Source organism: Colletotrichum graminicola (assembly GCF_000149035.1).
Source record: "Colletotrichum graminicola M1.001 genomic scaffold supercont1.8, whole genome shotgun sequence".
Taxonomy (NCBI): domain Eukaryota; kingdom Fungi; phylum Ascomycota; class Sordariomycetes; order Glomerellales; family Glomerellaceae; genus Colletotrichum; species Colletotrichum graminicola.
This window is the reverse complement of record NW_007361012.1, coordinates 1,039,749-1,066,166: the sequence shown is the minus strand read 5'-3', so window position 1 is coordinate 1,066,166 and position 26,418 is coordinate 1,039,749. Positions and strand designations below refer to the sequence as shown.

Here is a 26,418-nt window from a genome sequence, read left to right as displayed (position 1 = left end):
TACGCCTAGTAAAGATATAACTAATAAAATAGGTATATAATTAAATAATAGAAAACTAAAGACGCTAGTACTATAAGATTTTAAATATATTAAAATAGAGAAACTTAAGGTTTTTAGAAGTAATTTTAATAAGTCTAGCTAAGGTAATATTTAGCTTTAATATAATTAGACTAAACCTAGGGATTAAGGGTCTAGAAAACCTAGAATAATATTAAGCTAATAATAGATATTAAGAAGTAACACTTCTAGAAGATAAGTATACTTATATATCCTAAGAACTAAGTTAGATAGTATTAAAAAATATAGATAAATAAGATAACCTATATAAACTAATAATAAATATATTAATATCTTAAGCTAATAAAATAAATATAGAATAGGTAATTAAGAGGACGTTTAAGACTAGTAACTTAGTATAAGAAAAAGAGAATAAAGATAAAGTAGCTAAGTTAAAGTTTAAAGTATTATAAAGCAGACTATAAATAGTTATAAGACTAAAGTTAGAGGTCTCTTACTAGATTATAAAGCCTAATAACTAAGTGCGTATAAGAAAGGTTTACTTAAATAATCTAAAGCTATATATAAAGCGCCTAAAGTAACTAGAGGTGTCTAAACTTAGACTAAAAGAGGATACTATAAACGTAATTAGAGATATCTAATTCTAAGATATAGGACACTTAATAACGCTAAATTTAGAAATAATAAGAGAGGAAATAAATAAGGCTATAAGGGTAGAGGAAATATTAATAAAATAAGGACTAAAGGAATAAGATATAGTAAAAAAGGGAATATTAATAATACTATAAGGACACGTTAGGGTTCTTAGGAGAGATAGAGAGTAACCTAGGTTAGGCCACTTTTCCCTCTAAGGTAGCCTAAAGGGAGGAACAACCTACCTAAGGGATAGTAAAGGTTAAGCTTAGACACAGAATTATGTCAGCACAGCATACTTTAGGCCAAGACAGGTATAGTTTAGCATTTGGAAGAAACAAGCACAATTATTATCACCTTTCACTCCTTAGATCACGCCTGAAGGTTTTGGTAAAGTTGACAGTCAACTTTCAGCCTTGAGCCACGGCGTTCGTAGAGCAAGACACGCCCAAAGTTAAAGAGGTACCTAGCCTGTGAGAAGCCAAAAGGGTCGTCTCCGGTTCCGATAGAAGTCACATTTCAGACGGGGTGGCGCATCCATCCACGGGTTCGCAGCCGAGGCGACATTGCGATGACTAATAAGCGGCCGAGGGAACCGCGGCGGGAAGCGAGCATGAAGCATGATGGCGCTTGACAGCCTGTCCTCGAAACCTCGCCCGAACTCGCAGCATTGATAGAGGGCAGGAATGCAAGTCCCGATCGCCAAGGCATCAGACAGGGTCACAAGTCTCCCTTCCACCCCCATGTTTCTCGATTGTTCCTCTGGTTTGCCAAGTCATCTCCGGAGAAAGCCATCCTGGTGTGAATGAATGTTGGTGGTGAGGACAAGCACTCGAGGTTTCTGGACCGCCAAGGATGCACCGCCTCGGAAGACACGCAAGACGAGCACACCAATCACCACTGGCGCCATCAATTAAAAAAGGGCACAAAAACAGAATTCATCCCTCTTTCTCCAAAAATAAGAACCATCCGCCACTTAGCAGTCGAACCGATCCATTGCAAAAGCTTGGGCCACCCTCTAAACGTCTAAGGGCCAGTCAGCAAGCATATGGAATTCTTCCCTCTCGGTACGGTACGGATATACGGAGTAGGTCGAGCTAATTCTGCATTAAGGTAGCTTAGCCCGCCTCCAAGTTCGAGGTCACCCGCGCCTCCGCCGACCTCAACCGTTCCTCTCGTATCACCGTCTGTCTCCTCGTCCCTTTCGTTCCTTCAACTCCCTGGGACGACGTCTCGGCTGCCATCACTGCGGTGTTTCTCGTCATATCAGACATCTCAGTTCCGAAACCAGCAGTCGGCCCTCTCACACTAGTGCAGCGCTAAACAGCAGAAGGAGGGAAGTCTTACCGCCGTCATCCGACCGGTCCCCCGGGTGTTCCACTGCCATTCATCACCCACTGCTCGCTACCGCTCCTTCCCTCGCACCTGCAGCAGCGACAGCGACTGAGCGTGCATATATCTATCTGATCTGGTCTGATCTATCGTAACCACTGAACCCGCCCACCATGTTCTTCTTCTTCGTGTGCGGCGAACACACCTTTCGCAAGCCCGTCGAGGGTTACGAGGGCATGGTCTGCCAGTGCTACAACTGCGGCAACATGGCTGGCCACGTCATCAAGAGCCATCCGTGGTTCACATTTTGCTGGATTGTGAGTCCCCTCTACCTTTTCTTCATTCTGTTCACTACTTTGTGCCTGCCTATTTCTTGCCGTCTACGCCCCTTTGAGCTTGATGTTCGGTTTCTTGTCGGCCGACTCAAAGCCCTCCGTCATTCCACCCGCCACCTTCATCTGGCATCTTATCTTCGCATCGCGACCTTGATGAGACCTATGAGAAGTTTCAAGTCCAAGAAAGGACATCCGAGACTAACTGATCCCGCAGCCTGTCATCCCCTTGTCTTTCAAGGGCTACACCGATGTTGTCTGCCACATCTGCAACTTCGCCCAGCCGCTTGAGAACCGCCCTGATGTCACGTCGATGAAGGGCGGCAGCCCGATGTACCCTCAGCCCGTCCATGGACAGCCTCCTCAAGGATGGGGTCAGGCGCCACCTCAGTACCGATGAGAGGCGAAGCTTTCTCATATTTGGCCATCAACATCACTAGCCATCTCAAAACTCCTCACTGGGGAGTGGACGATCGCATCAAGGGGAGAAAGCGACAGGCCTGGGAGGGGAACTCGAACGGACAGGCTATTAGTGATGACCTCTTGCCCACCGCGAAGGGTATGGTATGGCATTTATGTTTCCTTGTGATTACAGGCAAGATACCAAGCTGGTTAGGCGTTGGGGCAGGCCATTGCGTACGATGACGACAATTGAGTTATTAAGATTTCTTTCAGATACATCGCTTGCCCGAGGAGTGGCATTCATCTTGATGTCCTGCGCCAGTTTGGCGCCAGTCTTCCTGGTAGAACTTCTAAATCAGGTGCTCTACTTTTCGATCGTTTCCGCTAATTGTGGCGAGATTATACAGGGACCACGGGATGCGCCTGTCAGCCATGTGTGAAGCATCCGTTATCGAGACTGCATTGCAACGTCGCCTTCTGTTTAGTCCAACCTTGTCAGAGCTTAATCATCACGGAAGTCAAGCGATATTGCCTCATGCCCAGCTTGTGCGGAGGTCTGGGGATCATATCCCTGCTGACAGCCTAAACAACCCCAACATGTCAGCTCTCATGGAGCGTCAAGTCATGGCAACAGAGTATCCCTTGTGAGCAATCTGCCGCAAACAGTTTGCTGGCAGCCAGCCTGCGGAAAACTCCAACTTGAGCGCTGGTCGGGGGTTGAGTCAAGACCCTTGCCACATCATGTACCACACTTTCTGTGAATGCAATTTCACATGTTGAGTGCTGCCTGTATATTGAATGAGAAAGGGGGAATGCATCATTGAAACCAAATTGAGCAAACATCAACTCTACACGTTATAACACGATTTGAATCCAACGACATGTACTTATTGAAACATTAGCATCGTAGTTTTCGTAAAAGTCAACTGAAATTTTGGACGCGTGTATAATTACATGTCTGTTAGTAGTGTATACCAAAATACTTTTAGATGTAAAGAAATACCTTGACATAGATGCATCTCAGCCTAGATGAAAGCCAAGCATTACGGCAGCACATGACGTATGCCTTCTGCACCAGCCACAAGTGGGAACTGTGGCGGTACACAAGCACTGAACTTTCCTGACTGCTTCCGTCATGTCAATGTTCGCACTACTTCAGATCCCCGACATGGACTGATCATCGAAACCTCGGTTATCAGTTTGATCCAACAAAAGAGGAAAAATCTGCGTGATGCTCGTTGAATCTGTTGCGCGATAGAGACAATCTATTTCCGACCCACGAACTCGACCGACAGCCTCCAAACATCCGCAACAATGGCGTCCGCGAAGCGAGGTCCATCCGTGCTGGTCCGTCACAACCTCCCGTTCCCCTGCCCGGCCATCCAGTCATCCGTAAAGACACTAATGCATGCCTTCTGTAGGTGACCGACTCGCGAGAACGTCCTCCGCAGAGAGGTTCTCTCCAGCGGCAGAGTACCGGCATAGGAGGTGCCCAGGGCCGGCCGGCCATGCGCTTCATCTCTGTCGACAATGTGTTGCAGTACGCCTCCGACATCCCCTCGGGTCAGCCCCGCGTCGCCCCCCCCTCCCAACGTCCCGGAGGTGGCCCCGCGAGCGCTCGACGCGGCGGCGCAGGCCTGCCGAACCTGCAGTCGAAGACGGGGCAGCAGAGCATGCCTTCGCGCACGACAAAAATTAGCGAGAAGCTCGTGTTGCTTCCTGAGACGGATGAGAAACCCGGATCCGACGAGGACCTCGACGAGCCCGCCAGCAGGATAGCGCGCGAGATTGAGGCCGAGGAGAACCGCCCACTACGCGACGAAGAGCTCGATGTGCTCCGCAAGAGAGGCGGCATCCGTGGCAAGAGTTACGCCGAGCGCCTGTCCAAGGTCCAGCGTAAAGAGAAGCTGGCGCGGTTGACGGCGTACTGCACGGCGCAGTCGTACAAGATGAAGTCGGCCGCCGAATTCTTCCGGACCAAGCACGACGCCAAGACGAAGCTCTACGACGACTGCCTTTACGTGGTCTACTCTTTGCCTCTCCTGAACGGCACCGAGGGCTACCGCCTCCGCAGCCGGCCCATCGTCAAGACGCCGGGAAGCGGCAAGACGGTCCTGGACATGGAGATTGAGCGGAGTGAGCAGCGCGACTACCACGAGGGCTATTTCGAGGACGTCGTCGACGCCGAAAGCCCCATCAATGGTAGCCCCATGAACGGCAACAGCGTCTACGGGGACGGGTCATCCTCGCCGCGCCACCACCGCGAGCAGTCCCCCGAGGACCCCAACATGTCGCCCATGGCGCGGATCCCGGACGCCAAGTCGTTCGCCGAGATGTTCCTCTTCTCCTACGGCGTCGTCGTGTTCTGGAACTTCACCGAGCACCAGGAGAAGGACATCCTTGCGGACTTGACGTTCGCGCAGAACGAGAATGGCCTCTCGCTGCTCACGCGCCCGCTCGACGAGGATGACTTCGAGACGGAGGAGTTCCACTTCGAGTACAGCCACGACGTGAAGCGGCCGCGCATCTTCAACGACATGATTACACTGCTGCCGCGCAGCGACCACATGGTCAAGCTGACCATCAGCCATGCCATCGCGCAGAGCACAAAGCTGTGTCTCTTCGAGGAACGCATGAGCGAGACGATGCTTGACGCGCAGCATGTTCCGAAGCGGTTGGCCCTCACGGGCGAGCTCAAAATGACGAGGGTAGAGATTTTCAAGATCCTGGGCCGGCTGTTCAAGAGCCGTGTCGATATCAACCTCTGTAGGTTTGCCCTCCTTCCCACATGCCCTGGCACGGCAAGTCTATTTGGACGCGGCTTCCGAGGTGTGCTAACCCATCTTGCCCAGCCTCCAACATCCTCGACGTCCCCAACTTCTTCTGGGACTCGGAGCCGACGCTGCACCCGCTCTACGTCGCTATCCGCGAGTACCTCGAGATCGACCCGCGCATCAAGGTCCTCAACGAGCGCTGCCGCGTCTTCCTGGACCTCGCCGAGATTCTGGCCGACTCGGTCGCCGACGCCAAGATGAGCTACATCACCTGGATAGTCATCGTCCTCATCATCATCTCCATTCTGGTCACCATGACCGAGGTTGGCCTGCGCTTCGGCATGCTGACCAAGAACAACGGCAAGGGCACGGACGTGCCGCTGATAGCCGCCGGCGGCGGCTCCTCGGGGGCGCAGACGCAGCTGTTGCCGGGGAGCGTCAAGTGGGAGCTCGAGCGGAGGAACGTCAGCGTCGACGAGCTAAGGCTCTGGAGTCGGATGCTGAGCGAGGAGGAGGGGGCCAGATCCGATCAGTCTCCTTCTACGGGGAGCCAGATCGTGGGCAAGACCTTTGCTGGCGTATGAGGACTGCGTCGACTTCCTCCCCCGCTCCAGCTCTGGCTTCTTCATTTCTCGTTCCCTTTTCCATCTCTTTTGTACCATTAGGTACTGCATAGCGTGGCGTTGGCGGATTTACAAGTTTCCTTCCAAAATAAAATCATACGCGAAGAAGTTAGGCGCAATAGGAATGGAGGGTTATTCTCTTCTCATCAAACAAAGCCTCGCACGTGGCCCCAACAGCGTCGGCGGATCAATCCGTCCGTCTCACCATTGACCGTCAGCACAACGAGAGTGAAGACAAGACGCCTTACTTGGGAAAAGGACAGCAGATACGGGGGGGGGGGGGGGGGCTCTGGCATGATTACACCATGATTACACAAGTTCACACACCTATTTAGGTTCCCCTGGTAGATTGAATTTGAGAATTTGGTAGTCTCGTTTTAAACACCCAGTGCTATGATATCCAGACAATGTGCAGTGAGGCAAGGCAGGAGGGTGTTGGAAAGAAACCCAATCGTCAGGCGAACTTTGTTAAAATTTTCTCTCCAACAAGGGCTCTAACGAGGAAGGAATGGATACTCTGTCCACTGCCCATACGCGACCTTGACTGCAAAGGACCATCTACGCCTATTCTGTACATTTATATCCACAAAAAGGAAAAAAAAAAAAGAAAAAAAAAAGAAGAAAACCCCCAAAAACCCGGTTCTTTTGACGCGATCAAAAAGACGACAGCAACCCAACGGGCCTCTTACTCATCCCGGTCCGCCATGTTGGCGAGCGGGACGTAGCCCTGGTCTTGTGTTCGCCTGCCACGGAGCTTGCGAACGACGTATTTGACCCTATCGAGGAGGCCGAAGCCGCGGCTCTGGGTGCCGGCCGAGGGGTCCCTCATGTAGCTCGGGCGGGTCCAGAACTTGAGCATGAGACTGCTCACGACGACGCTGACACTGCTGCAGGCCATGGCGGCACCGGCAGCCATGGGGTGGAGGTGGAGGCCGAAGGGGAGGAAGACACCCATGGCGAAAGGCAGGCCGATGGCGTTGTACAGGCAAGCCCAGGCGAGGTTGAGCTTGATGCGGTTGAAGATGGAGCGGGCAAGGTGGAGGGCGGCGGGGATGTCCATGAGGTCGGTGGGGCGCATGAGGACTACGTCGGCCGCCTCCATGGCGACGTCCGTGCCGCTGGCCATGGCAATACCGACGTCAGCGGTCGCGAGAGCAGGAGAGTCGTTGATGCCGTCACCGACCATGCCGACGACCTCGCCTTGGTCCTGAAGCTGCTGGACAATGGCCTGCTTCTGGTCGGGCGAGACACCGGCGTAGACGTTTTCGGATGGAATGCCGACAGCAGCCGCCACAGCGACTGCGGTGGAGCGTTGGTCGCCGGTGACGATAGCCGTCTTGATCTTCATGCGGTGGAGGACAGCGATGGCCGCGGCCGCGCCTTCCTTGATGGTGTCAGAGAGACAGAGATGACCGCTGTACTGACCGTCGATGGCAACAAAAATGTTGGTGGTGCCTGCCGAGGTCTTCTTGGCGCTGGAGTTGGCTTTGGCATTCAGCTGCTCAGAAGCATCGACCGCCTCGGCGGGGACATTGACATTGTTTTCGCGGAGGAAACGGACGTTGCCAAGGAGGACGCGGTAGCGGGTGCGGTCGTTGCCTGTGGCCGGCTCGACGAGAGCGTTGATACCTTTGCCGACGACGGCCTTGAACTCGCCGACGCTGCCCTCGATGGTGGCCTCTTCATCGATGCCAAGCTCGGCCTTGGCGGCATTCAGCACGGCTTTGCCTACCGGGTGCTCGCTACCCATCTCGGCGAGCCCGACAATGTGCCACCACAGCCGGCGCTGCCACTCGATGTCTTGCCAGGCGGAGACAAGGCTCATCTTGGCCACGGTCATTTTGCCGTACGTGATGGTGCCGGTCTTGTCGAGGACGATCTGGGTGATTCTCGTTGTCGTCTCCAGAGCAGCTCCGCCCTTGACCAGAATTCCGTTCTCGGCGCCTATACCCGTACCCACCATGACGGCGGTCGGGGTTGCCAGGCCAAGCGCGCAGGGACAGGCAAAGACGATGACAGAGATACACAGCTTGACGCACACCATGATCTTACCGCCACTAGCTGCTTCAGTGAAGATCTTTGGTGGGTTCGCGAGCACGTGGCTGAGGATCATCCAGACGAGGAACGTCATGAAACCGAGGATGAGAATGGCCGGGACAAAGTAACCGGCAAGCGTGTCGGCAAGACGCTGGATAGGGGCACGGGTAGTCTGGGCGTCCTGGACAAGCTTGACAATCTGGCTGAGCTGCGTGTCGCGGCCGGCCCTGGTGACGCGGAAGTCGACACGGCCGTGACCGTTGACGGTGCCGCCGATCAGGTAGCTTCCCTTCTTTTTCTGAACGGGCATGGCCTCGCCCGTCACCATACTCTCATCGATGTATGTTTCACCGCGGACCAGCACACCGTCTGCCGGGATCTTGTCGCCAGGACGAAGGATGACGACATCTCCGACTTGAAGGAGCTCAGTAGGGATGACCTTCTCCTCTGCTGCGTTTCCGTCGCGGTTGGGAGTCTTGGGCTCACCGGAGACCGCGGCGTTCTCCCAACCCTCTGCGGCTTTCTCGGCAGCGATGGGATCGGCATAGATGGTGGCCATCGACGGAGCCAGAGACATGAGGCGCGAGAGGGCCTTGGAAGTCTGGCCCTTGGCGCGGTTCTCCAAGAATCTGCCGAGAGTGACAAAGGTGATGAGCATAGTGCTGGTTTCGAAGATTGTCGCCGGCCTTGTGTGCGGCGGGAAGAGGAAAGACACCAGCATGGCGATGATGCTGAAGAAGAAGGCGCACGAGGTACCGAGGATGACGAGGACGTCCATAGTTGGCGATCCGTGCTTGATGGATTTCCAGCCCGAAATGTAGAAACGCTTTCCAATGCCGAATTGAACGGGGATTGTGAGACCCATGCAGATCAAGTCGCCGAAGAAAATACCGGGAAGAAGCTCCCAGCTGCCGAAGTCCAAGGCGGGAAGGACCATGGGCAGAGCCATGCTGATGAGAAAGACGGGAATGGCGAAGGTCAGGGACAGCTTGAAGGCTCTCCGCCACTCGTTGATTTCTCGAGTCTTGGCGAGCGACTCAAGCTGCGCGTTATTGTCATCGTTATCGGAAACCAATGCATTAAGGCCCTCGGCCTCAACAGCCTCGACGATTCCCCGCAGTCCGATGAGGGTGGGCTGGTGAACGACGGTGAGTCTCGAGGTGGCCAAGCTGAGTTTGGCAGAGTTGATGCCGGGGATGGTCATGAGCTTTGCTTCTAGCGCCGAGGCACTGCTGGCGTCGGGATTGCCGTAAATCTTGAATTGGGCAGTGGAAGAAGCGCCATTGCCCTGTGTGGACGCCTCGAGCGCGGTTGACAGGATTTCCGCGCCAAAGCCCCTATCCTCGATGATCTCGGCAATCTTTTCTGCTGGCAGCTTGGTCGTGTCGTGAGTGATGACAGCGCGCTCGGCCAACAAGCTGATGTTGAAGCGCAGGACACCCTCCAGCTCCTTGAATCCTCCTTCGACGGCTGACGTACAAGCGCCGCAGGTCATGCCCTCGATGGAAACTGTTGTTGTGGCGACGGAGCTTGTGGGGTTGCTGCTGGCCCTGGGCTTCTCCTGCTGGGTGGTTTCGCTGTCTATGATCTCGGCGCCAAAGCCTCGGTCCTCGATGATTTCGGCAATTTGCTCGGCAGTGAGCAGTTCCGGATCGTGCTCAATGACTGCCCTTTCAGACAGCAGAGAGATGCTGAAGTTCTTGACGCCCGGGATGTCTTTGAAGCCTCCCTCGACAGCAGATGTGCATGCGCCGCACGTCATTCCTTCCACAGCAATAGTGGTTGTCATGAACCCGCTCTCCTCCTCGGCATCGAACAGGTCCTGGTGTGTTGGGAACATGGGTGAGGGCAGGTCGGTGGACAAGACTTCGGCGTCGAAACCGCGGTCCTCAATAATCTCGGCAATCCTCTCAGCAGAGATGGCTTCGGGGTTGTGCATAATGACTGCGCGCTCCATGACGAGACTGACGGAAACACTTCCCACGCCGTCAACGCCCTTGAAGCCCGACTCTACTGCGGAAGTACATGCGCCACACCTAGCAACAGGGGAGACTTGTAAGCAAGCAGGCGGCGGGGAAACATCACGCAGCAAGGACTCAACTCACGTCATGCCTCCGACTTTGAGGGTCGTCGTCGCCCATTGAGTTGGGGTCGGAGTAGCGAGAGTGGCTGTTGGCGCGCCAGCCTCAAGCTTCCCCGGTACTCTGATGGCTGGAGGGGCCATGATTTCGGTGTTTTCCGTGGAACGATGCGCTTGGCAATTGCGGAATGTCAGGAATGCAGGGCCAGCCTCGCGGTTTGTTGGTGTTTCGGTCTCGAGTCGGTTTCCAGCTATTGGGCTCCTGTCTTCGTGGTAGGGCTAGCAGTCCATAGAGTGCAAGAGGAGCTGTCGAGCTTGCTTCGAGGTCGAGGCAAAACGGTTGGACTGCGAGAAGAGGGTTTTGGTGAGAAGGCTCCAGAAGACCGGCTTCCAAGTACTATGTACGAATGCTCCCGGGTTGGTGTCGTGGTCGGAATGTTATGTGGAGTATGTGCACGAGGTACGATGTGTACGGGGTAGCGTAAGGCCGCCTTGAAAAATAAAAAGGTTGGTAAGATTGAGAATTAAGGGCCGGGGAGGCTTCGGGAGAAGAAAAAGAGCAACCGGTGGCAGTCAATGACACGATTCGGGGGAAGAAGGGAAAAGAAGACAGTCTTGGGGAGGACGTAAGCGGAAGGACGTAAGCAGGAGTTTGGGTTTTGCGGGTTTTGTCAGCCAGAGATCTTGCCTCGATAGGCATGGGAGGAGGATGTGATGGGGGGCGTGACAGTGGCAGTGGGCAGCGTGGTATCAGTTGTGCATCTATCTATTGTCTGTTGTACCCGTACATAGTAGCACCGCTGGACTGCTGCGAAAGCGAGCGATAGCCGGAGAGGAACAGAACATGTATGTGTGTGGATGCAGCACGGCTCGACCGGCATACAAGGTGACAAGGTCATCCATCATCTGGCGCAATCGTGGGACGGACGACCAGGGGTGTGAGAGGGAAAGGGGAGGGGGTGGGTGGCGTGTGTCTGGGCGGGCGGGCGGGCGGACACAGACAGATACTGGAACAGGTACAGGCACAAGTACGGAACAGACACGCCAAAACTAACGGGGACCGGGCTTTCTGACTGGCGAGAAGACAATAGCATGCCCAGGAGGGAATTACCTAGCAAGGTAGTGTATCTATTTGTATCTAGTCATGTTCCGCGTCGCTGCTAAACCCGTCGGCACTGAATAGAGGATTACCAGGGCTTCTTTGCTCCTTACGGGGCTCGTGCGGTTGGCTTTTCTCTCCCTCTCCCCCCCTCTCTCTCTTTCTTTTGCTTTTGGCCGAGAAAAGAAAAGAAACCCGTTCTACTACCTAGGATGCTGACCCAGACCTAGGTACCTACATGATTTGCTAAGGGGGAAAAGGAGACACCACGACGCTTGCTGGGTGCTGCAGAGCGGTTTGTGTGTGGAATGGTGGCCTAGTAGTAGGGGAACCAATTGGGTTGCACGGGCCATGTCAGCCCGTGCTGCAGCTCTCGGTAACTTGAAGTCGTCGGGGGCCGGGTCGGGGTGCCCTCCACACACTCCTCCCATTTCCCTTTTCTCTTGGTCGCAATACATATGGACATATAGACACGGCCCGCAGCGAGACCATCGCAACAAGAGGGGGTGCTAATGGCCATCTCGCTTTGCTGTGCACGTACGGATCGTATAGCAGGTTTCTAGTTGTGCTGAAGGACCACTGGCTTACCGGGCGTCCGGTGACGCTGCCGCCATCTGCCATCTCTCAGCCCGGTAACGCGGAACCGACCGCTGCTGATCCTTCGTAAAAAGTACCCGGTCAAGGACCTGTTGAGCCAGGGATAGGGTTACCTATGTGCGCCTTGTACAAAGGTAAGCTGAGATGATGAACTCAAACTTGCCACTGCTACAGTACGGATACACTACAGAATAGGCATAAAAACTGACAGTGCATGTATACTCCGTACGTAGTACACACACAATAGTAGTCATTCTGGTGTGGATATGTATTGCATGTTGCATGCGCGTACCGGTACGAGGACCACGCACCTGAGCCAGGCTTGTCAGGCCCTCGAAACATTCAAGGGCACCGCAGTTGAGGCAGTTTTCCCCTCGAGGGTCCAAGAGGGGGCTTCCTTGGTTCGGATAGAATACTAACTTCCGACTATCAGAGAGTCGCCAAATCCAATTCATCCGAATTGTTTATTGGGTCTGATATGTCTCCGACGTGGGCCTCCGGACGCTATGCCTCATGCTCCTGAATAAGTCTTCCGTGCTGTCCTTCGCGCTGAACACCTTACGGTACCCAGTACCTCATGCCCTGCAAGTCATGTATTCACACCGCCTTCTTTTTCCTTTTTTCTTCTTTTTTTTTCTTTCTTTCTTCATCATCGCCTTCTGTCCCCAAGTATCCTCCTAATTTCCATCAATTGATGCCTTTACTACACACAGAGATAGGAGGAGACAGCTGGTTACCAATGTCATCCTCGGGATTGCCGTGACTGTGACCGAGTTTACTTTAACCTTGAGTTTCCGACGAAATGGCCAATGGTACTGATCTGACCTACTGTCAGAGTCAACTCCCGTTGTTTGCTCCCACACCCGAGCCACTTCCTCGGGAGATTCTCGCCATGGAGGTACCCCCGACAAAAAGCCAAGCCCCGGCTCGAATTTCCCCCGAATGCTTCATTTTGGTGTTTTAGCTCCAGACTAAGTCCATGATCGCCTGCAGCCCCCCTTTTGGCCTTCCTATCCATCCACCCGAAGGGTAAAAGACAATGGCCTCTCTCAACCACAGTGTTTTTCACCCAACTGCCATCTTCCAGCCACTCTTCCAATTATTGGAGGGACACCGACAAAGAAAAACCCATGCTGCACTGTCTTTGTTCCGTTCTGTGATAGTCGCTGGAGGCTGAACCTGAGAAGAAAGTACTACGCTGGGGAAACTGGACTGGTCAATCACATTATCTTAGTGCGAGATACCCCACTGCCTGAGCTGCACACTCAGCACCTGCCTGTCAGGCGGCCTGCATGACTGCCCCGCGCCGGAACCGTAGTGGGCCCCCCACCCAAACCACTTGCCGCCTGGCTTCCATTGACTGCACCTCAAACAGATCTGACACAAGCCTCCTCTGAAGACATCTCCCTTCAGAAAACACTCCAAAGAACCCCATCTGCTTCTGACGCCCCCCATCCATCCATCCGACCACGCAAGGGTCAGGAATCCAAGCGCCTCCTCTCAGCCTCACCCAGTCTGTTCGCCGCTGAGGATACCAGCCCAACCTCAGCCTCGCCACAACCCCACCTTTGGGGTATCACAGCGTGCTCTAAGTGACGACAACTGCCGCCCTCGACCGGAACCCCCACCTCCAGAGAGCTTCGTGAGCGCTGCCGAGAAGCTTTCAAGATGGAGCAGACGAAAGCTCTCAACGCGCTCGAGGTCAGTAATTCCCCAGTCGCTCCTTCCATCGCATGCTAACTCATGCCCGCTCCAGCCCTTCCTTGCTCTGAGCAAGTCGGCCACCTCACCACGCGCCGCGGCCGATCTCATCACCCGCGCGACTTCGAATCCGAACACTTTCCTCTTCACAGAACTCCTCGAGGCCCCGCAGATCCAAGCCCTGTCCCAGTCCCCCGAGTTCCTCCCGCACCTCCGCCTCCTCGAGATCTTCTCCTATGGCACTTACACCACTTACCTCTCCTCCGGCCAGCAGCTGCCCCAGCTCAACGACGCCCAGACCCTCAAGCTCCGCCAGCTCTCCCTCCTAACCCTCTCCAGCAACCGCTCGAACCTAAGCTACGCCGCCCTCCAGTCCGCTCTCGGCCTTCCCTCGGCCCGCGCACTTGAGGACCTCGTCATCTCGGCAATCTACGCCGGTCTCATTGATGCCACCCTCGACCCCCGCCGCCAAGTCGTCCAGGTCAACTCCCTCGCCGCCCTGCGTGACCTTGCCCCCGGCGCCGTCCCGCCCATGATCCGCGCCCTGCACGCCTGGTCCTCGCGCTGCGAGTCCACACTCGAGGACCTTGAGGCCCAGATCGTCGGCATCCGCGACGCCGCCGCCCGCCGCCAGCGCGACAAGGCCGACCAGGAAGCCCGCCTGGCCAAGCTGGTCGATGAGGTGCGAAAGGATCCCGAAGCAGGGACCGGGACCGGGAGGAAGCTCGCCGTCGGCCACGGCGGCGGCGGCGAGCGCGGGAGCGGCTTCCTGGGCCACACGTCCAGGGCGCAGCGGTACAACAAGAGAGGTAGCACGAGCATGATGGACAACACAGCCGAGAGCATTGACGACGAGGCCATGGACGTGGACGAGGAGGACCCTGAGCAGGAGAAAAAGCGTGCCAGTCGGCGGAAGCTTTAGCATGGGTGAGGACGGCAGTTCTGCTTTGAGAAGGGGGCACACACATACACACTCCCTTCCTGTTCAGGGAGCAAGGAGGTCCTTTGGAGATCAAGAGTTTGAACCGCGGCATTACGAGGACCACGAAGTATCAGTCAATGCCAGGGTAATGAATGGGAAACGAGGAACAGCATGATCCGCAAAAGAAGAAAACCAGGAGCTGGGAGCGTAACCGGCAAACGGCAGCAGAATATCACGATAGATGACGAAAAAGCATTCAACTTCAAGTCAGCCCCGAAAGCGCGTTGATAGAGAGAGGCCACTACTAGCCTCTTCCCATCCCAGGTCTGTGGTACCTATCTAGAAAGCCAAGAATGAAGATTGAGGGAATCAAGAAATGAATGTGAATGAATGTGTCGAAGCCAAAAAGAAGAAGAAAAAGAGCTCTTGCCCGACACGCCTCCGCCTCTTCCCTCCATCTTGGGCTACCACCTCCGTTCCCGTTCCTGCTCAGGCAGGACTATCTTCTCTCGGCCCCCTCCAAAGTAATGGTACACCATGCCTCGTGTGCATGAAATTGTAAAAAAGAGAAAAAAAATTAAATATCTCACTCTCGCCTCTCATTCAACGCCGAATGCGAGGCTGGATATCCCATGTGGCCTCTCCCATTTGTCCCTACGCCGTCCCTCTTTTTGGGTAATGTGGAATCCTGAACGGGGAAACTGATGAAAACTGGAAAATTCGAGAAGGGGGGAAAAAACGAACTCTGTCGCTCAAAATCCTGGTGGGGGTCATAACGTTCGTGAAAGCTCTCTCTCTGTGTGTCTCTCTCAATGACAAGGGCCATAATTAGTACATCCTTGATGTTGATTGGGGAGGCCACATTGTTGATGAGTTTGGGGTATTGCAAGTCATTTCCTTTTTTGTTTTTTTTGTTTGTGACACAGAACAACACAGTGCAGAGCGACCTTTTAAAGCCGCTTGCCTGGGACAAGGATGAAAAGCACACAGAGCGCTGCGTCAATCAAAAGTGTGACAGAGAGAACCATGACGGCCCGCTTGATGAGGAGATTGCGAACGTAAGGCTCACGGATTTTCGAAAAGTTGAATGGCGTGTACTCACTCAAGCCGATAAGAGCAAGCACGGGGTCCAATGAGTATTGGTAGGAGGCAAGGAAATAGACACCAATGGTGAATGGGAGGATAAGCTGCAAGTTGGTTAGCGAGTGGGCCCATAAGAGGTCATCAGGAAACTCACCCAGCATCTTGTCAAGCGATCAGCATCAAGGAAGATGAGAATAAAGCCGGCCCAGAAGCCGCCAAACATGGACAAGAGGCCGAGAATCATTCTGATCTGAAGAGTAGTCGGGATGAGGTTGCCAAGAGCCTTCATCCTCAGGAAGTTGGGAAAGGCATCGCGTTCCATCGCCTGGAATACGTAGTCCTTGGCAACGTCGAAAACCTCCGGGTCATCTCTGCCAAAGTCCTCTATAGCGGTGGTGACGTCCTGGGTGATGGATCCCGGCAGGATGATCTCGCGTTCGGCGCCGGGGAGAAGAAAGGTATATAGGATCTTCTCTGCAGAAGCGCGGATATCCTGTCTCGCGACGGTGTGAGCCGGGGAGTTGGAGTCGGTCATGTCACGCGGGGTACTGCTGAAGGCTCCGCTGCCGCTATTGGGGGAGTCCTCGTGGGCCTCCTCTCTCAGGTAGGCAGACATCTGGGCGTCCTGGTTCTTCTCCTTCTCTGTGGCGTACATTGAAGGCCCAGCAGCGCTGTGGCTCATCTCCCCGAGACCCTCCAAGATTGCGGAAGACCGCTTGGAGCCTGCCTTGTCCAGATCAGGTGTTCCGATGAGGACGGATCTTCGAAGTTCGCGCACATAGTGCCGGCAAAGAGACATGTGCTGAGCAACATCGAGCCTATGGTCCGTTAGTGATAGTGACGCGTTTTCCAGATATCGTTTGCACGTACCAGAAATCGAGATAGTCGACGGATTTTTGCTGGTCTCTCATGAAGATATAGAAGGAGAAGAGGTCGACGGGAGGCAGGGTACGGCGGCTCAACACCTCGAACAGAGTCGGCAGTCGGTTCCGGTGCAGGTCTGGCTGAGGGGATGGCGTGCCGGACGCCCCAGTCCCATTTGATCGGTCCTCCATCATGTTAATTCAGTCGCGATAACAGAGATAAAGTCGGGGTATCGGGTTTGGGCGGTGAGTAGTCTTGATGTAAAGAAATCGGATCGAGAACGAGAGGTCGGGCGACGGAGTCGCAGTTGATTAATGTTGTAAAATCGGGAGTCGAGGGCGTCGAGGGAACGCGAGTTCGTAGATGAGGTTCGGTAGGTGTGCCCAGAAACAGCAAGAGTCGGCTTGGCTCTTCGTCGCTAGCTTTCCCCGTAGTGGGTTCGGTTGTTTACTGAATGAGCGTAAGAAGGGAAGGATTGCGAACGGCGCAGACTGACAGCGTCAGTGTGGTTGACGATGGCGCTCCAAGAATGGCGTTGCGGCTTGGATGGCACATCAGACCCAGACACTAATTTCGTTCATGTTGTCTGGTCAGGGGGGAACAAACGGTCCACTCCGAAGGCTGGGTACGTACAGTAGAGTTACCTCAGCGGCTCAGACCAGAGGGAAATCGCGCTTTCCCCAAGTGGGCGTTAGGTCGGCTTCCCTCTGGATGCCAAAGTCACCTGACTTGACGGGTCCTCGATGCACCGCCACTCACTAGCCGCAAGCACGGACTCCCCACTTTCCAATTCGGAAGGCGCTTTCTAGGGCTTGCACCTGCCTTTTCGCTTCACAAACTTTTCGTGCTCGATTACGGGGAAAACCACCACCATCGACCGAACTTCTCAGCCAACTCGACTCCGCGATCCCGACGACCGAACGCCCAACGAGAGGTACCGCCAAAATGTCGACCAAGCAGAAGAAGCCCGCCGGAAAGCAGCGTTCCGCCATTGCGGACGTCGTCGCTCGCGAGTACACTATCCACATGCACAAGCGCGTTAGTATTTTCCTCTGAGAAAACCCAGGCCGCCGTCGTAAGCCAAAATCCGACGGCGTCTGGTGACGGGCTACAATCGAGCACGGCGATGCTGACATTTTCCCCCTCCTGCAGCTCCACGGTGTTTCGTTCAAGAAGCGTGCCCCCCGTGCTATCAAGGAAATCAAGGCTTTCGCTTTCCAGGCCATGGTACGTTTTACTGCCCCTCGATAATACAATCTCGAAAATCCAAGCACACACACGCACGACATCAAGACCCGACTCATCGCCATTCCTTACCCATTCCTCGGGAGATGATCACGAATCGGCCTTTCGACTTGAAAAGAGGAACGCTCGCTAACCCGCAATGATTGTATAGGGCACCACCGACGTCCGTGTCGACCCCCAGCTGAACAAGAAGGTCTGGGAGCAGGGTATCAAGGGCGTTCCCTACAGACTCCGCATCCGCATCTCCCGCAGGCGAAACGACGAGGAGGGTGCCAAGGAGAAGCTGTACAGCTACGTCCAGGCCGTCAACGTCAAGAACCCCAAGGGTCTCCAGACTGTTGTCGTTGAGGAGTAAAAAGTTCTCTTTGGGATGGTTTTAGGGCGGCATAAAGGCATCGGAGTTGCATTCGGCATTCTAGTCTCACATACAAAATCGACGGAAATGTGAACAACGCTTGATTCCCCACACACGAATTCGACGACTTATTACTAGTGGTCCTGGACCCCGCGATGTGGTGGGATGTTATTTTTGTCTGCGCCGAGTGCGCGCGCGAGAAGGGGGCGTTGCGTATGTGCCAGCAATGGTGATGGAGGACTTGGGACAACAGTTTACTTTGTGGTTCGTGTTTACACACATTGTCCGACAGGGTCTTTTCTATCGACTTGGGTTGTCTGCCTGATGCAGACAACAGGATATACCCAATCCCAGCCAGGCCCCAGCCATGCAATGCAGTCCAATTCCTAACAAAAAAAGTTACAAAAACCACCAGCCCGTAATCATACAAGACAGACTCCAATTCTCCAGTGCTCAAAACAATGCCTTCACTCTGTACTGGCCCTCGCTTCGTCTTAGTTTGGGTACACTCACTCGTCCTCGACATCACGGTGACGAGCGAGTACCTTACGTTTGAACTCTTCGTGGTCCTTGTCCCAAAGCTCCGCGGCCTCGCCGTTCAGAGGGGAGGCGCTGGGTCCCAAGTGTCAGCTACAGGTACGTACGGTGGACCACTTTTTGCCGGGGCAACTCACTTGTTTGGCTCGCCAAGCAGACTCTGCAAGCTGAGGAGGACGGTCTGGATGTTGTAGGCGGGCGTCCACTTGTCCTTGAGGATATCCAGGCAAATACGGCCGGAGAAGTCAAAGTTGGGGTGGTAGATGGGTGTCTTGAAGAGCACCGTCGGTGGCGCGTAGGGGTAGTTGGTAGGGAAGGACAGGCTGAGCTTCAGAGTCAGGCCGGCGTACGGGGTCTGATCGGGTCCCTCGATCGTCGCTGTCCAGGACATGAGGTTGCCGTCTGCTGAAGGGAAGGCCGAGACACCGGGAGCGGGCGATGTCATAAGCTGCATCAGCTCCGTCTGCAATCTGCGACGACAGTGTCAGCTCATCTTTTTGGGAAGAAGGGCGGCGAAATACACGTACCTCTTGGTGACGCTCTGCGCGTCGGGCCCTTTCCTGGCACCGCCGAGCTTGGCCGCCTGAACGCTGCCGGGAGCGGCATTCTGGTTTTCCTCCATGCTGTAGTCCATTGTTGTAACTGTGTATGTGATTTCAAGTCGATGAGCAAGAAAGTACTGGCGTCGAGAGCAATGGAGCCGAGACGAAAGGGAGTTTCTCGAAACCGGAAGAGTGCTTGAGGTGAAGAGCTGGGATGAAGCAGGTAAGTCGTTTGGTAAAACAAGGAAGCAGTCCGGCCGTTCAGTACTTATGTGCAAGGGAGAAAACGCAACGCGCAGGAAAGAGGAGGAGGATCAAGGGGCGAAGGAGACGAGCAACGTCGAGAACAACAGCAGGGCACTTATTCTGCAGGGCTCCCGGGATTGGTGAATCGGCGACGCTGGTACCTGGGCGACGCGCTGGGGTTCGACTGACGTTTTTGGGCTAGCGCCGTCGCTGCTGTATAACGGGGTACAACCGTCCGGTACGTACTGCCGAAACGGGTCAACGTCTAATAACATGCATTGGACTTCAATTCATCCCCAATAGGCAGGCGCTTTACTTCAACGTCAAGACTTTGCATACACATTTTTGGTTTACCATTTGTATATATTGAGGTATTCTAACTTCAGTCCCCGGTCAAAGCAGCTATAGAACTGCATACCAGTTTCTGGTACGTAGATGTATTCATCAATGCCACTTGAGCAGGAGCTACCTAGATGCTTCAACATACAATGAATTAGTTGCCGAAGCCTGGATTCAGCTTCCATACAAAAAAATACGTAAATGGAAAGACCTGTTATAGTGACTGTAAAGGACCCACTTGGACGACTCTGAACTAACAAAGTCCGTAATCTGGTTGTGCACGCTTTTACTTGTATCTTACGATGATTGTTCAGACGACAATTTCGTCCCAGGTTCAACATCAAAGGTCATCTTTGACTCGTTCGAAAATTCGTCACACTTTTCAAGGCACCCGATTAAAAGTGTTCCAGGCATGCGCTCTCAACCTTGCGGAAAGAAGAACAATTGCAGTGATCTGGTTATTGGAAGCCGTGGCGGAAGGCTGACTCTGTCTGGCCCCCTCCCGCCATTTCAACTTTGCCTGCCTTCACTTCTCCTTGTTCTTTTCTTCTTCAGTTTTATTTTTCCGATTCTTCTATTCCAACGCTACAAGGAGTACCCAGCCACAATTAGCTGGCCAGACTTGAAGCTTCTGATCCTGCAGGTGCTGGGATTTGTCAGGCTCAACTTTTTCTGGCCGGTCTGCCTCACTATCTCCCTTCCTCCTCTTGCATATCGTCAGCATGGCACAGTTTCATCAGTGCCCGTGGGAGAACTGTTCCCAGGCTCGAGAGGAAGTGTCAGTCGGGTAAGTCATCCGATTTATTCATTACCAGGTTGATATGGCTAACTTGTGGTTGGCAGCATTGTCTCCTCGCCCGAGGACAACTTCAAGCTTTGCGAATTGGAAGACATCAAAGATTCGTCATCTTTTTCTGCTCCATCCCAAGAGGATTGCAGTGACGTTATGAGCATACTTGAGATCGGTACAAGCATTTCTGAAGCTACGTCCACGAAGGCCACGTCTGTCACCGCCAGCTCGCACCCACTGAGCGAGAAGGGAAAGAAACCGAATACCCATTGCGTTCATGAGAGTTCACGATATACATGGAAGTTGGTCGACAAACGGGGTCAGAAATGCGATCTATGCGCCGGCGTGCTACCAAAGTTCGTGCTTCGTTGCACTAGGTGTAATATACGAGTCTGCATGATGTGCGGATCTCGAAAGGGATGGATTTCGAGACGAGATCAGAAGTAAGTCTGGAAACTAGGATACTTTGAAGGCTTTTCTGACGTTTGGTGGTTTTAGGAACCCTCCCAGCAACATTCGACGATGGGACTCTGCTCATTGAACACTTGGTCGATCCAAGCTCCGTCTACCGCAAGTTGCCTTGCCCGAATGACCAACTATGCAAATAAATAACTATTGCAATGAAAGAAAAGGGAAAAGGGAAAAGGCAAAACTAAGAGCACAGTATCAAGGTTTCGTTAGTGCTTGGACTGGAATGTGATGGTTGAGGATCATTGGAGGGAAGCAACTATCCTCAGTTTCTCGATAGGCAGGGAAGGCAGGCAGGCAGGGAAGGAAGGAGTCCAGATGGGTGATGGTGGTTGAGAGTTCATCAATACGCAATTCAACCGAGTCAGAAACTCAATAAAAGATGTCTGTCTACAACCATTATGTGTCATGGGCTTACTGCAGAAGTGGTGCGACGTTTTATAAAGGATCTTCCCAAGGCGCGGGGTGCTGCAAAAGCGGCGACTGCTCAGATGTCAGTCCCTGTCAGTTTAGAGGGGCGTAGTGGCGGAACTGTTTACCTGGCCGACGCTGCAGCAACCGCGATAAGATGACTTATCGGCCAATGGGTTCGCGCCGCCCCAGGCGGCAATAAAACATTGCATCGAAACAAACACGCTCAAAAAGCTCTTTACGCGGCTGAGACGCGCGCTGGAGAGGCACCCGCGTTGGGACAGCTCGAGACACCATCTCAGACAACATGGTGAGTTCTTGCTGACTCTGGTCCCTGGACCTGGGGCCTTTGTGCGCAATCCACCTTACGTTAGTCTGCTACGTCCAGCCGCTCTGTCGGGTTTCCTGTTGGGGTTTTCTTTGTCTGGTGTCGTCTGCCTAAAAGAGTCATCGTAAATGGATATCCAAGATCCCTGTTTGCCCATGTCATTTCCCCTTGGCATTGTATGGAATAGTCCACCACCACAGCTTCTGCGAGGGAATCATCCGAACATCTCACCCACTGCGATTTACTCACCAAGCAAAGATGCAACAGTCGCAGCTGGACCCTTTACCCACTGACCTGCCCTTCCGAATCATCTCCAAAACGATTGGGCGAGGCGCTTATGCATCGTGGGCCGCCCCTCCACCCCCCTCTCACCCAGGTCGTTCGTGATGGACCCCTCCACTGACACTCTAGCACGCAGAATAAAGAAGGCCGTCCCCCAGGACGCGCAAACGCCCGTGTTTGCCGTTAAATTCATCCACAAGGGCTATGCCGTCAAGCATGGCAGGGTATCGGCGAAGCAGCTGTTGATGGAGGTGTCGCTACACTCGCATGTCGGCCAACACCCGAACATTATCGAGTGGTTTGCTTCGGGAGAAGACACCAACTGGAGATGGATCGCCATGGAGTTCGCCGACGGGGGCGACCTCTTTGACAAGATCGAGGCTGACGTCGGCGTGCACGAGAACATTGCGCACGTCTATTTCCTGCAGCTCATCAGTGGCGTAAGCTTCATCCACTCAAAGGGCGTCGCCCATCGCGACTTGAAGCCCGAGAACATACTGCTATCGGAGACGGGAACCCTCAAGCTCGCCGACTTTGGTATGTCGACCATGTTTGAGTACAAGGGCCAGCGGAAGACGAGTTCCACCCTCTGCGGCAGTCCACCCTACATCGCCCCTGAGATTCTCGCCTGCGGCAAGGCGGAGAAGAAGACGTCGTCGACCGTGAGCAAATACTCGCCGGATCTCGTCGACATCTGGTCATGTGGCGTCATTCTATTTGTGCTGCTGGTGGGCAACACCCCTTGGGACGAGCCGTCGAACGGCAGCTGGGAGTATCAAGAATATGTCCGGACAAACGGCCGCAGTACGGATGCTATTTGGGGGAGGATACCGTCGAATGCCTTGTCGTTGCTTCGCGGTATGATGAACATCGATCCCGACAAGCGCTTCTCATTCCGGCAGATTCGTCAACACCCGTGGTACACCAGACCAAACCCACACCTAACATCGGACGGCAAGGTTTCCGACCCCATCAACCTGGCCACGCAGATGCTGGAAAGTCTCAAGATCGACTTCAACCAGCAGCCGACGGCGTCCCAAGGTAACCCGACCAGTAGCGACCCCATGGTTGTCGACACCATCGGCCAGGTCTCCTTCACGCAGCCCGAGACGCCCATCAACGACGTCACGTGGGATTGGGAGCGTCCAGCCCTCAAGACCATGAACCCCATCGCCGTCCCCTCGACGCTGCCTCTGTCCAGGAGCGTAAGCGGCGTCGCCAACAGACGCATGTTCCTGCAATCCCTCGCCGAGGAGCCGTCAATGAGCCAGTTCTCGCAGACCCCAAGCGTCCCGTTGACCCTCACCCAGGCGGCGCGCCGGTTCCGCGACATCGTGCCGCCCGAGTCGCTCACGCGCTTCTTCTCGCACGTGCCGCCGCAGCTCATCGTGCAGATGCTCAGCGACGCGCTGCACCAGCTCAACGTTCCGCTGCCGCCCGTGACGCCGAGCCTGTCGGCGGACCACATTGTCACGATCAAAATCAAGACGCTCGATGAGCGGCGGCAGTCGATGCACGGCGAGATCCACGTCGACAAGCACAGGTTGCCGGAGGAGCAGGAGCTATTGGACATCCGGTTCGTCAAGATCAAGGGAGACCCACTCGAGTGGCGTCGTTTCTTCAAGAAGATTGTGGTCCTTTGCAAGGACGGTGTCTATGTGCCGGAGTCATAGGGAATGAGGCCGGGCTTGGATAGAGTGATGGATGTGAATGATGTTTACGCCGCAAAGATGTATGGATAAGACCGTTTTCCCAAGGAATGAAAAAATGTAATACCCCACAAAGGTCATCGGGAGTTTGGAGCGCTACCGAACCGCGGTGAAACTCGATCATGGCGTCTCCAGCTGCACGCAAGGAAAGCAGAAGCCTCAAGTCGGCCATCGACAACAGTTGAAGTCGTCGCCGAGAAGGAGACGAAGGACATGCCTGTTTGGGCGTTATTCTACAATCCTAGACATTGAGAGCGAGGGTACCTTGAACTCCTTTGATTGCTTCAGTCTGGACCCTGGTAACACACACCCCTCTCCCTCAACCTTGTTTCCCTCTCAAATACATAGGGCCCCGTCACATACTGTCGGATCGATATCATGAAGCGTACGGAATTTTCTTAGCCAACACAAGCAACAGGATTGCACAACCCGGGTATTGCCAATTGGAAAAAACACTACAAACGCACATTCTATCAAAACATCAACTCTCAAGTAATCTGCCAACCAACACTCATTCTCCAGAAATCGCATCCAGTCGTGGCTTCTTCAACGCCTGTTCCATCCGTCATGTCACCTTACACGCCATCCACGTCGCAGCTCCCGTCAGCCTCCTCCTGTCCAGGGATCCTCGACCCAGGCCTGCGGTAAGTGATGCTCATCACGGATATGCCGTTGATCACCTCCTCCGTTTGACGGACGAGATTCCGGGGGCTGTCTGCCCTGAGGGGGAGCAGGCCTCGGTCTCGGCCGTCGGATCTCCATTGCTGACGCGCCGCGGCCTCGAAGGCGATATTATGACTGACGATCGAAGTGCCGGGAATGCATTCGTGTTTGTTCAGGGACCCGAGTTCGGGATGCCACTCCCGGACCTCCCCCAGAACCAGGGCGTAAAGCTTGGTGAACGTGGAGGCGTGTCCGGTCACGCCGGTTGTGTTGAGGATGTTTCTTCGGCACTGTGCACCTGCGCAGACGAAAATGCCGAGGTACGCGTGCACCAACTCGTGGATCAATGTCGCGACATTCCGTGCGAATGATAGCCTCCGTATCCTCCTGCCGCCGTCTCGGCTCTGTGGGCTATCGCACGCTAGTCTGCTCCAGAGCCGTACACGAGCGTATGGCTGGTCCGTATTATCCCAGTGTGTGCGGTAGATCTGCGTGTCGCCATAACGGCCTTCGGCGACATCCGCCTTCAGTCGGCCGAATCCCGTCTCCAGAGCCAGCAACAGATACTGCTGGCCCTCTTGAAGACGTGTCATGGTGCCGAAGAAGAAGTACTCGTCGAGGTACTTCATCATCGAGCGCAGCGAGCCCTCGAGAAACGCCCCCTCGGCCTCGTCCAGTTTGGAGCCGCTCCCTTCCTCGAAGCTTTGCACGCGCTGGGCGGGGAGCTTGTCCCAGGCGGTCCCCCGCGGCGACGCTTCCAGGTAGCACTTGACGAAGGCGTCCCGAGCCGCGGTCTGATGGGGCTGCAGCTCGCAGTGGAGGAAGTGGCCGCAGGTCATGTTCAACAGAGGGGTTGCGCCATACGAGGAAGGGGAGATCAGGATCAAGGGCCGAGGCTCGGGCGCCGGCTCATCCGCGTCCTGTCCGTCGGGTTCCTGTGGCAGAGTGGTCTTGGGGAGCCCCGGGTGCCGGCACGGCTTCACTTTCTTGACGCGATGGCCTTTTGGTCGGCGCTTCGAGCCGAAGCGGCGCGTCCTTGTCGTCCTTTTCGGCCTCGTGGGCCCCAAAGATGGCATGGCGGCTGGTTGTAGATTCGAGGTGCGCTAGGGTTGGAAAGGGTTTCGGCTCAACAGAATGGCTGGTCGATGACTGGGACCGTCTGCTCGGAGTCCGGCATCCCGCTCTCTTTAATAACATCTCACAAGATGACTAGAAGATGCTCGTTCGCCGGCCAAGATGCAACTCGCAAGCTCGCGAGACGGAGACCCGACAGACTTTTTGTTGGACTGCTTTGGAACTTTGAAACCGGCAGAACGTGGTGTGCGTTTTGTTCGAAGTTGAGAACTAGAACGAAACTTCCCGGCTTCGACCTGATTTCACTCGCAAGGCCCGTCGTGTTTCGTAGACTTGTAGCTTCCCGGTAGGTGGAAGACGCCTGAACATCGCTTTACGCAGCGTGTACCGAAACACATCGAAGATAAGGTGCAAGAGCTCATGTTTCCTCGCGAATATTGTAGCTACAAATGGAGCTGCTGCATCCGGTCTCAAAAACGGTTCAGACATGGAGCCGGCGTAGAACCTTGACGAGTTTCTGCCCGAGAAAGCACTGTTCTAAGAACTAATTAGTCCTTTTCTGCAGTCAACTGGAAACTGGGTCCGGGGCAGCGGGAGATATCACGGAAAGTAATGGCATGGAAACAGTCCATTAGCGAATTCGTCAATATAAACGTTCTATGCGTAAAACTGCATCGTTTCTCTGTTTCACCGTGTTTCTATGAACTCATGGGTGGGTTTGCGTTTCCTTGTCTTACCTTTGGTTGTTTCGGGAGTTCAAGTAGCTTGACAGCCTGTCCGAAAAACCATGGGTTGCTGATGCTGACTTTATAGAGGGCCATGGGAAGGCTGTAAGTCGTCCTGCTTACGAGTCTAGTAAGGAAAGAAAAAGGAAAGTCAGGAAGAAATTGGCTTTGTCAAAATCTAGTTGACGTGGTAGTGACTTTATTATA

At 54.2% G+C, this 26,418-nt stretch overlaps 10 protein-coding genes across 10 annotated transcripts; 6 read left to right on the top strand and 4 right to left on the bottom strand.

Moving 5' to 3' along the window:
- Nucleotides 1-1,699: 1,699 nt before the first annotated feature.
- On the top strand, nucleotides 1,700-1,974 carry GLRG_02973 (uncharacterized protein; the record flags this gene model as incomplete). Its single annotated transcript, XM_008093658.1, has 2 exons — nucleotides 1,700-1,723; nucleotides 1,774-1,974. The coding sequence occupies 2 exons, from the start codon at nucleotides 1,700-1,702 to the stop codon at nucleotides 1,972-1,974; spliced, it is 225 nt and encodes a 74-aa protein (XP_008091849.1).
- Nucleotides 1,975-2,156: 182 nt separating this feature from the next.
- Nucleotides 2,157-2,715, top strand: GLRG_02972 (uncharacterized protein; the record flags this gene model as incomplete). The annotated part of the gene is made up of 2 exons (XM_008093657.1): nucleotides 2,157-2,300; nucleotides 2,533-2,715. The coding sequence occupies 2 exons, from the start codon at nucleotides 2,157-2,159 to the stop codon at nucleotides 2,713-2,715; spliced, it is 327 nt and encodes a 108-aa protein (XP_008091848.1).
- Nucleotides 2,716-4,031: 1,316 nt separating this feature from the next.
- On the top strand, nucleotides 4,032-6,075 carry GLRG_02971 (uncharacterized protein; the record flags this gene model as incomplete). The annotated part of the gene is made up of 3 exons (XM_008093656.1): nucleotides 4,032-4,064; nucleotides 4,139-5,483; nucleotides 5,570-6,075. The coding sequence occupies 3 exons, from the start codon at nucleotides 4,032-4,034 to the stop codon at nucleotides 6,073-6,075; spliced, it is 1,884 nt and encodes a 627-aa protein (XP_008091847.1).
- A 724-nt stretch (nucleotides 6,076-6,799) lies between these two features.
- On the bottom strand, nucleotides 6,800-10,375 carry GLRG_02970 (heavy metal translocating P-type ATPase; the record flags this gene model as incomplete). The annotated part of the gene is made up of 2 exons (XM_008093655.1): nucleotides 6,800-10,187; nucleotides 10,257-10,375. 2 exons carry the CDS (start codon nucleotides 10,373-10,375, stop codon nucleotides 6,800-6,802), a joined length of 3,507 nt encoding a protein of 1,168 aa, XP_008091846.1.
- A 3,220-nt stretch (nucleotides 10,376-13,595) lies between these two features.
- On the top strand, nucleotides 13,596-14,550 carry GLRG_02969 (PCI domain-containing protein; the record flags this gene model as incomplete). The annotated part of the gene is made up of 2 exons (XM_008093654.1): nucleotides 13,596-13,628; nucleotides 13,684-14,550. The coding sequence occupies 2 exons, from the start codon at nucleotides 13,596-13,598 to the stop codon at nucleotides 14,548-14,550; spliced, it is 900 nt and encodes a 299-aa protein (XP_008091845.1).
- A 950-nt stretch (nucleotides 14,551-15,500) lies between these two features.
- Nucleotides 15,501-16,688, bottom strand: GLRG_02968 (uncharacterized protein; the record flags this gene model as incomplete). Its single annotated transcript, XM_008093653.1, has 3 exons — nucleotides 15,501-15,737; nucleotides 15,788-16,451; nucleotides 16,504-16,688. The coding sequence occupies 3 exons, from the start codon at nucleotides 16,686-16,688 to the stop codon at nucleotides 15,501-15,503; spliced, it is 1,086 nt and encodes a 361-aa protein (XP_008091844.1).
- A 754-nt stretch (nucleotides 16,689-17,442) lies between these two features.
- On the top strand, nucleotides 17,443-18,097 carry GLRG_02967 (ribosomal protein L31e; the record flags this gene model as incomplete). Its single annotated transcript, XM_008093652.1, has 3 exons — nucleotides 17,443-17,535; nucleotides 17,650-17,724; nucleotides 17,894-18,097. 3 exons carry the CDS (start codon nucleotides 17,443-17,445, stop codon nucleotides 18,095-18,097), a joined length of 372 nt encoding a protein of 123 aa, XP_008091843.1.
- A 509-nt stretch (nucleotides 18,098-18,606) lies between these two features.
- Nucleotides 18,607-19,268, bottom strand: GLRG_02966 (ubiquitin-conjugating enzyme; the record flags this gene model as incomplete). Its single annotated transcript, XM_008093651.1, has 3 exons — nucleotides 18,607-18,709; nucleotides 18,772-19,104; nucleotides 19,162-19,268. 3 exons carry the CDS (start codon nucleotides 19,266-19,268, stop codon nucleotides 18,607-18,609), a joined length of 543 nt encoding a protein of 180 aa, XP_008091842.1.
- Nucleotides 19,269-22,144: 2,876 nt separating this feature from the next.
- GLRG_02965 (uncharacterized protein) lies at nucleotides 22,145-23,713 on the top strand (the record flags this gene model as incomplete). The annotated part of the gene is made up of 1 exon (XM_008093650.1): nucleotides 22,145-23,713. One exon carries the CDS (start codon nucleotides 22,145-22,147, stop codon nucleotides 23,711-23,713), a length of 1,569 nt encoding a protein of 522 aa, XP_008091841.1.
- Nucleotides 23,714-24,324: 611 nt separating this feature from the next.
- GLRG_02964 (uncharacterized protein) lies at nucleotides 24,325-25,251 on the bottom strand (the record flags this gene model as incomplete). The annotated part of the gene is made up of 1 exon (XM_008093649.1): nucleotides 24,325-25,251. One exon carries the CDS (start codon nucleotides 25,249-25,251, stop codon nucleotides 24,325-24,327), a length of 927 nt encoding a protein of 308 aa, XP_008091840.1.
- Nucleotides 25,252-26,418: the final 1,167 nt, after the last annotated feature.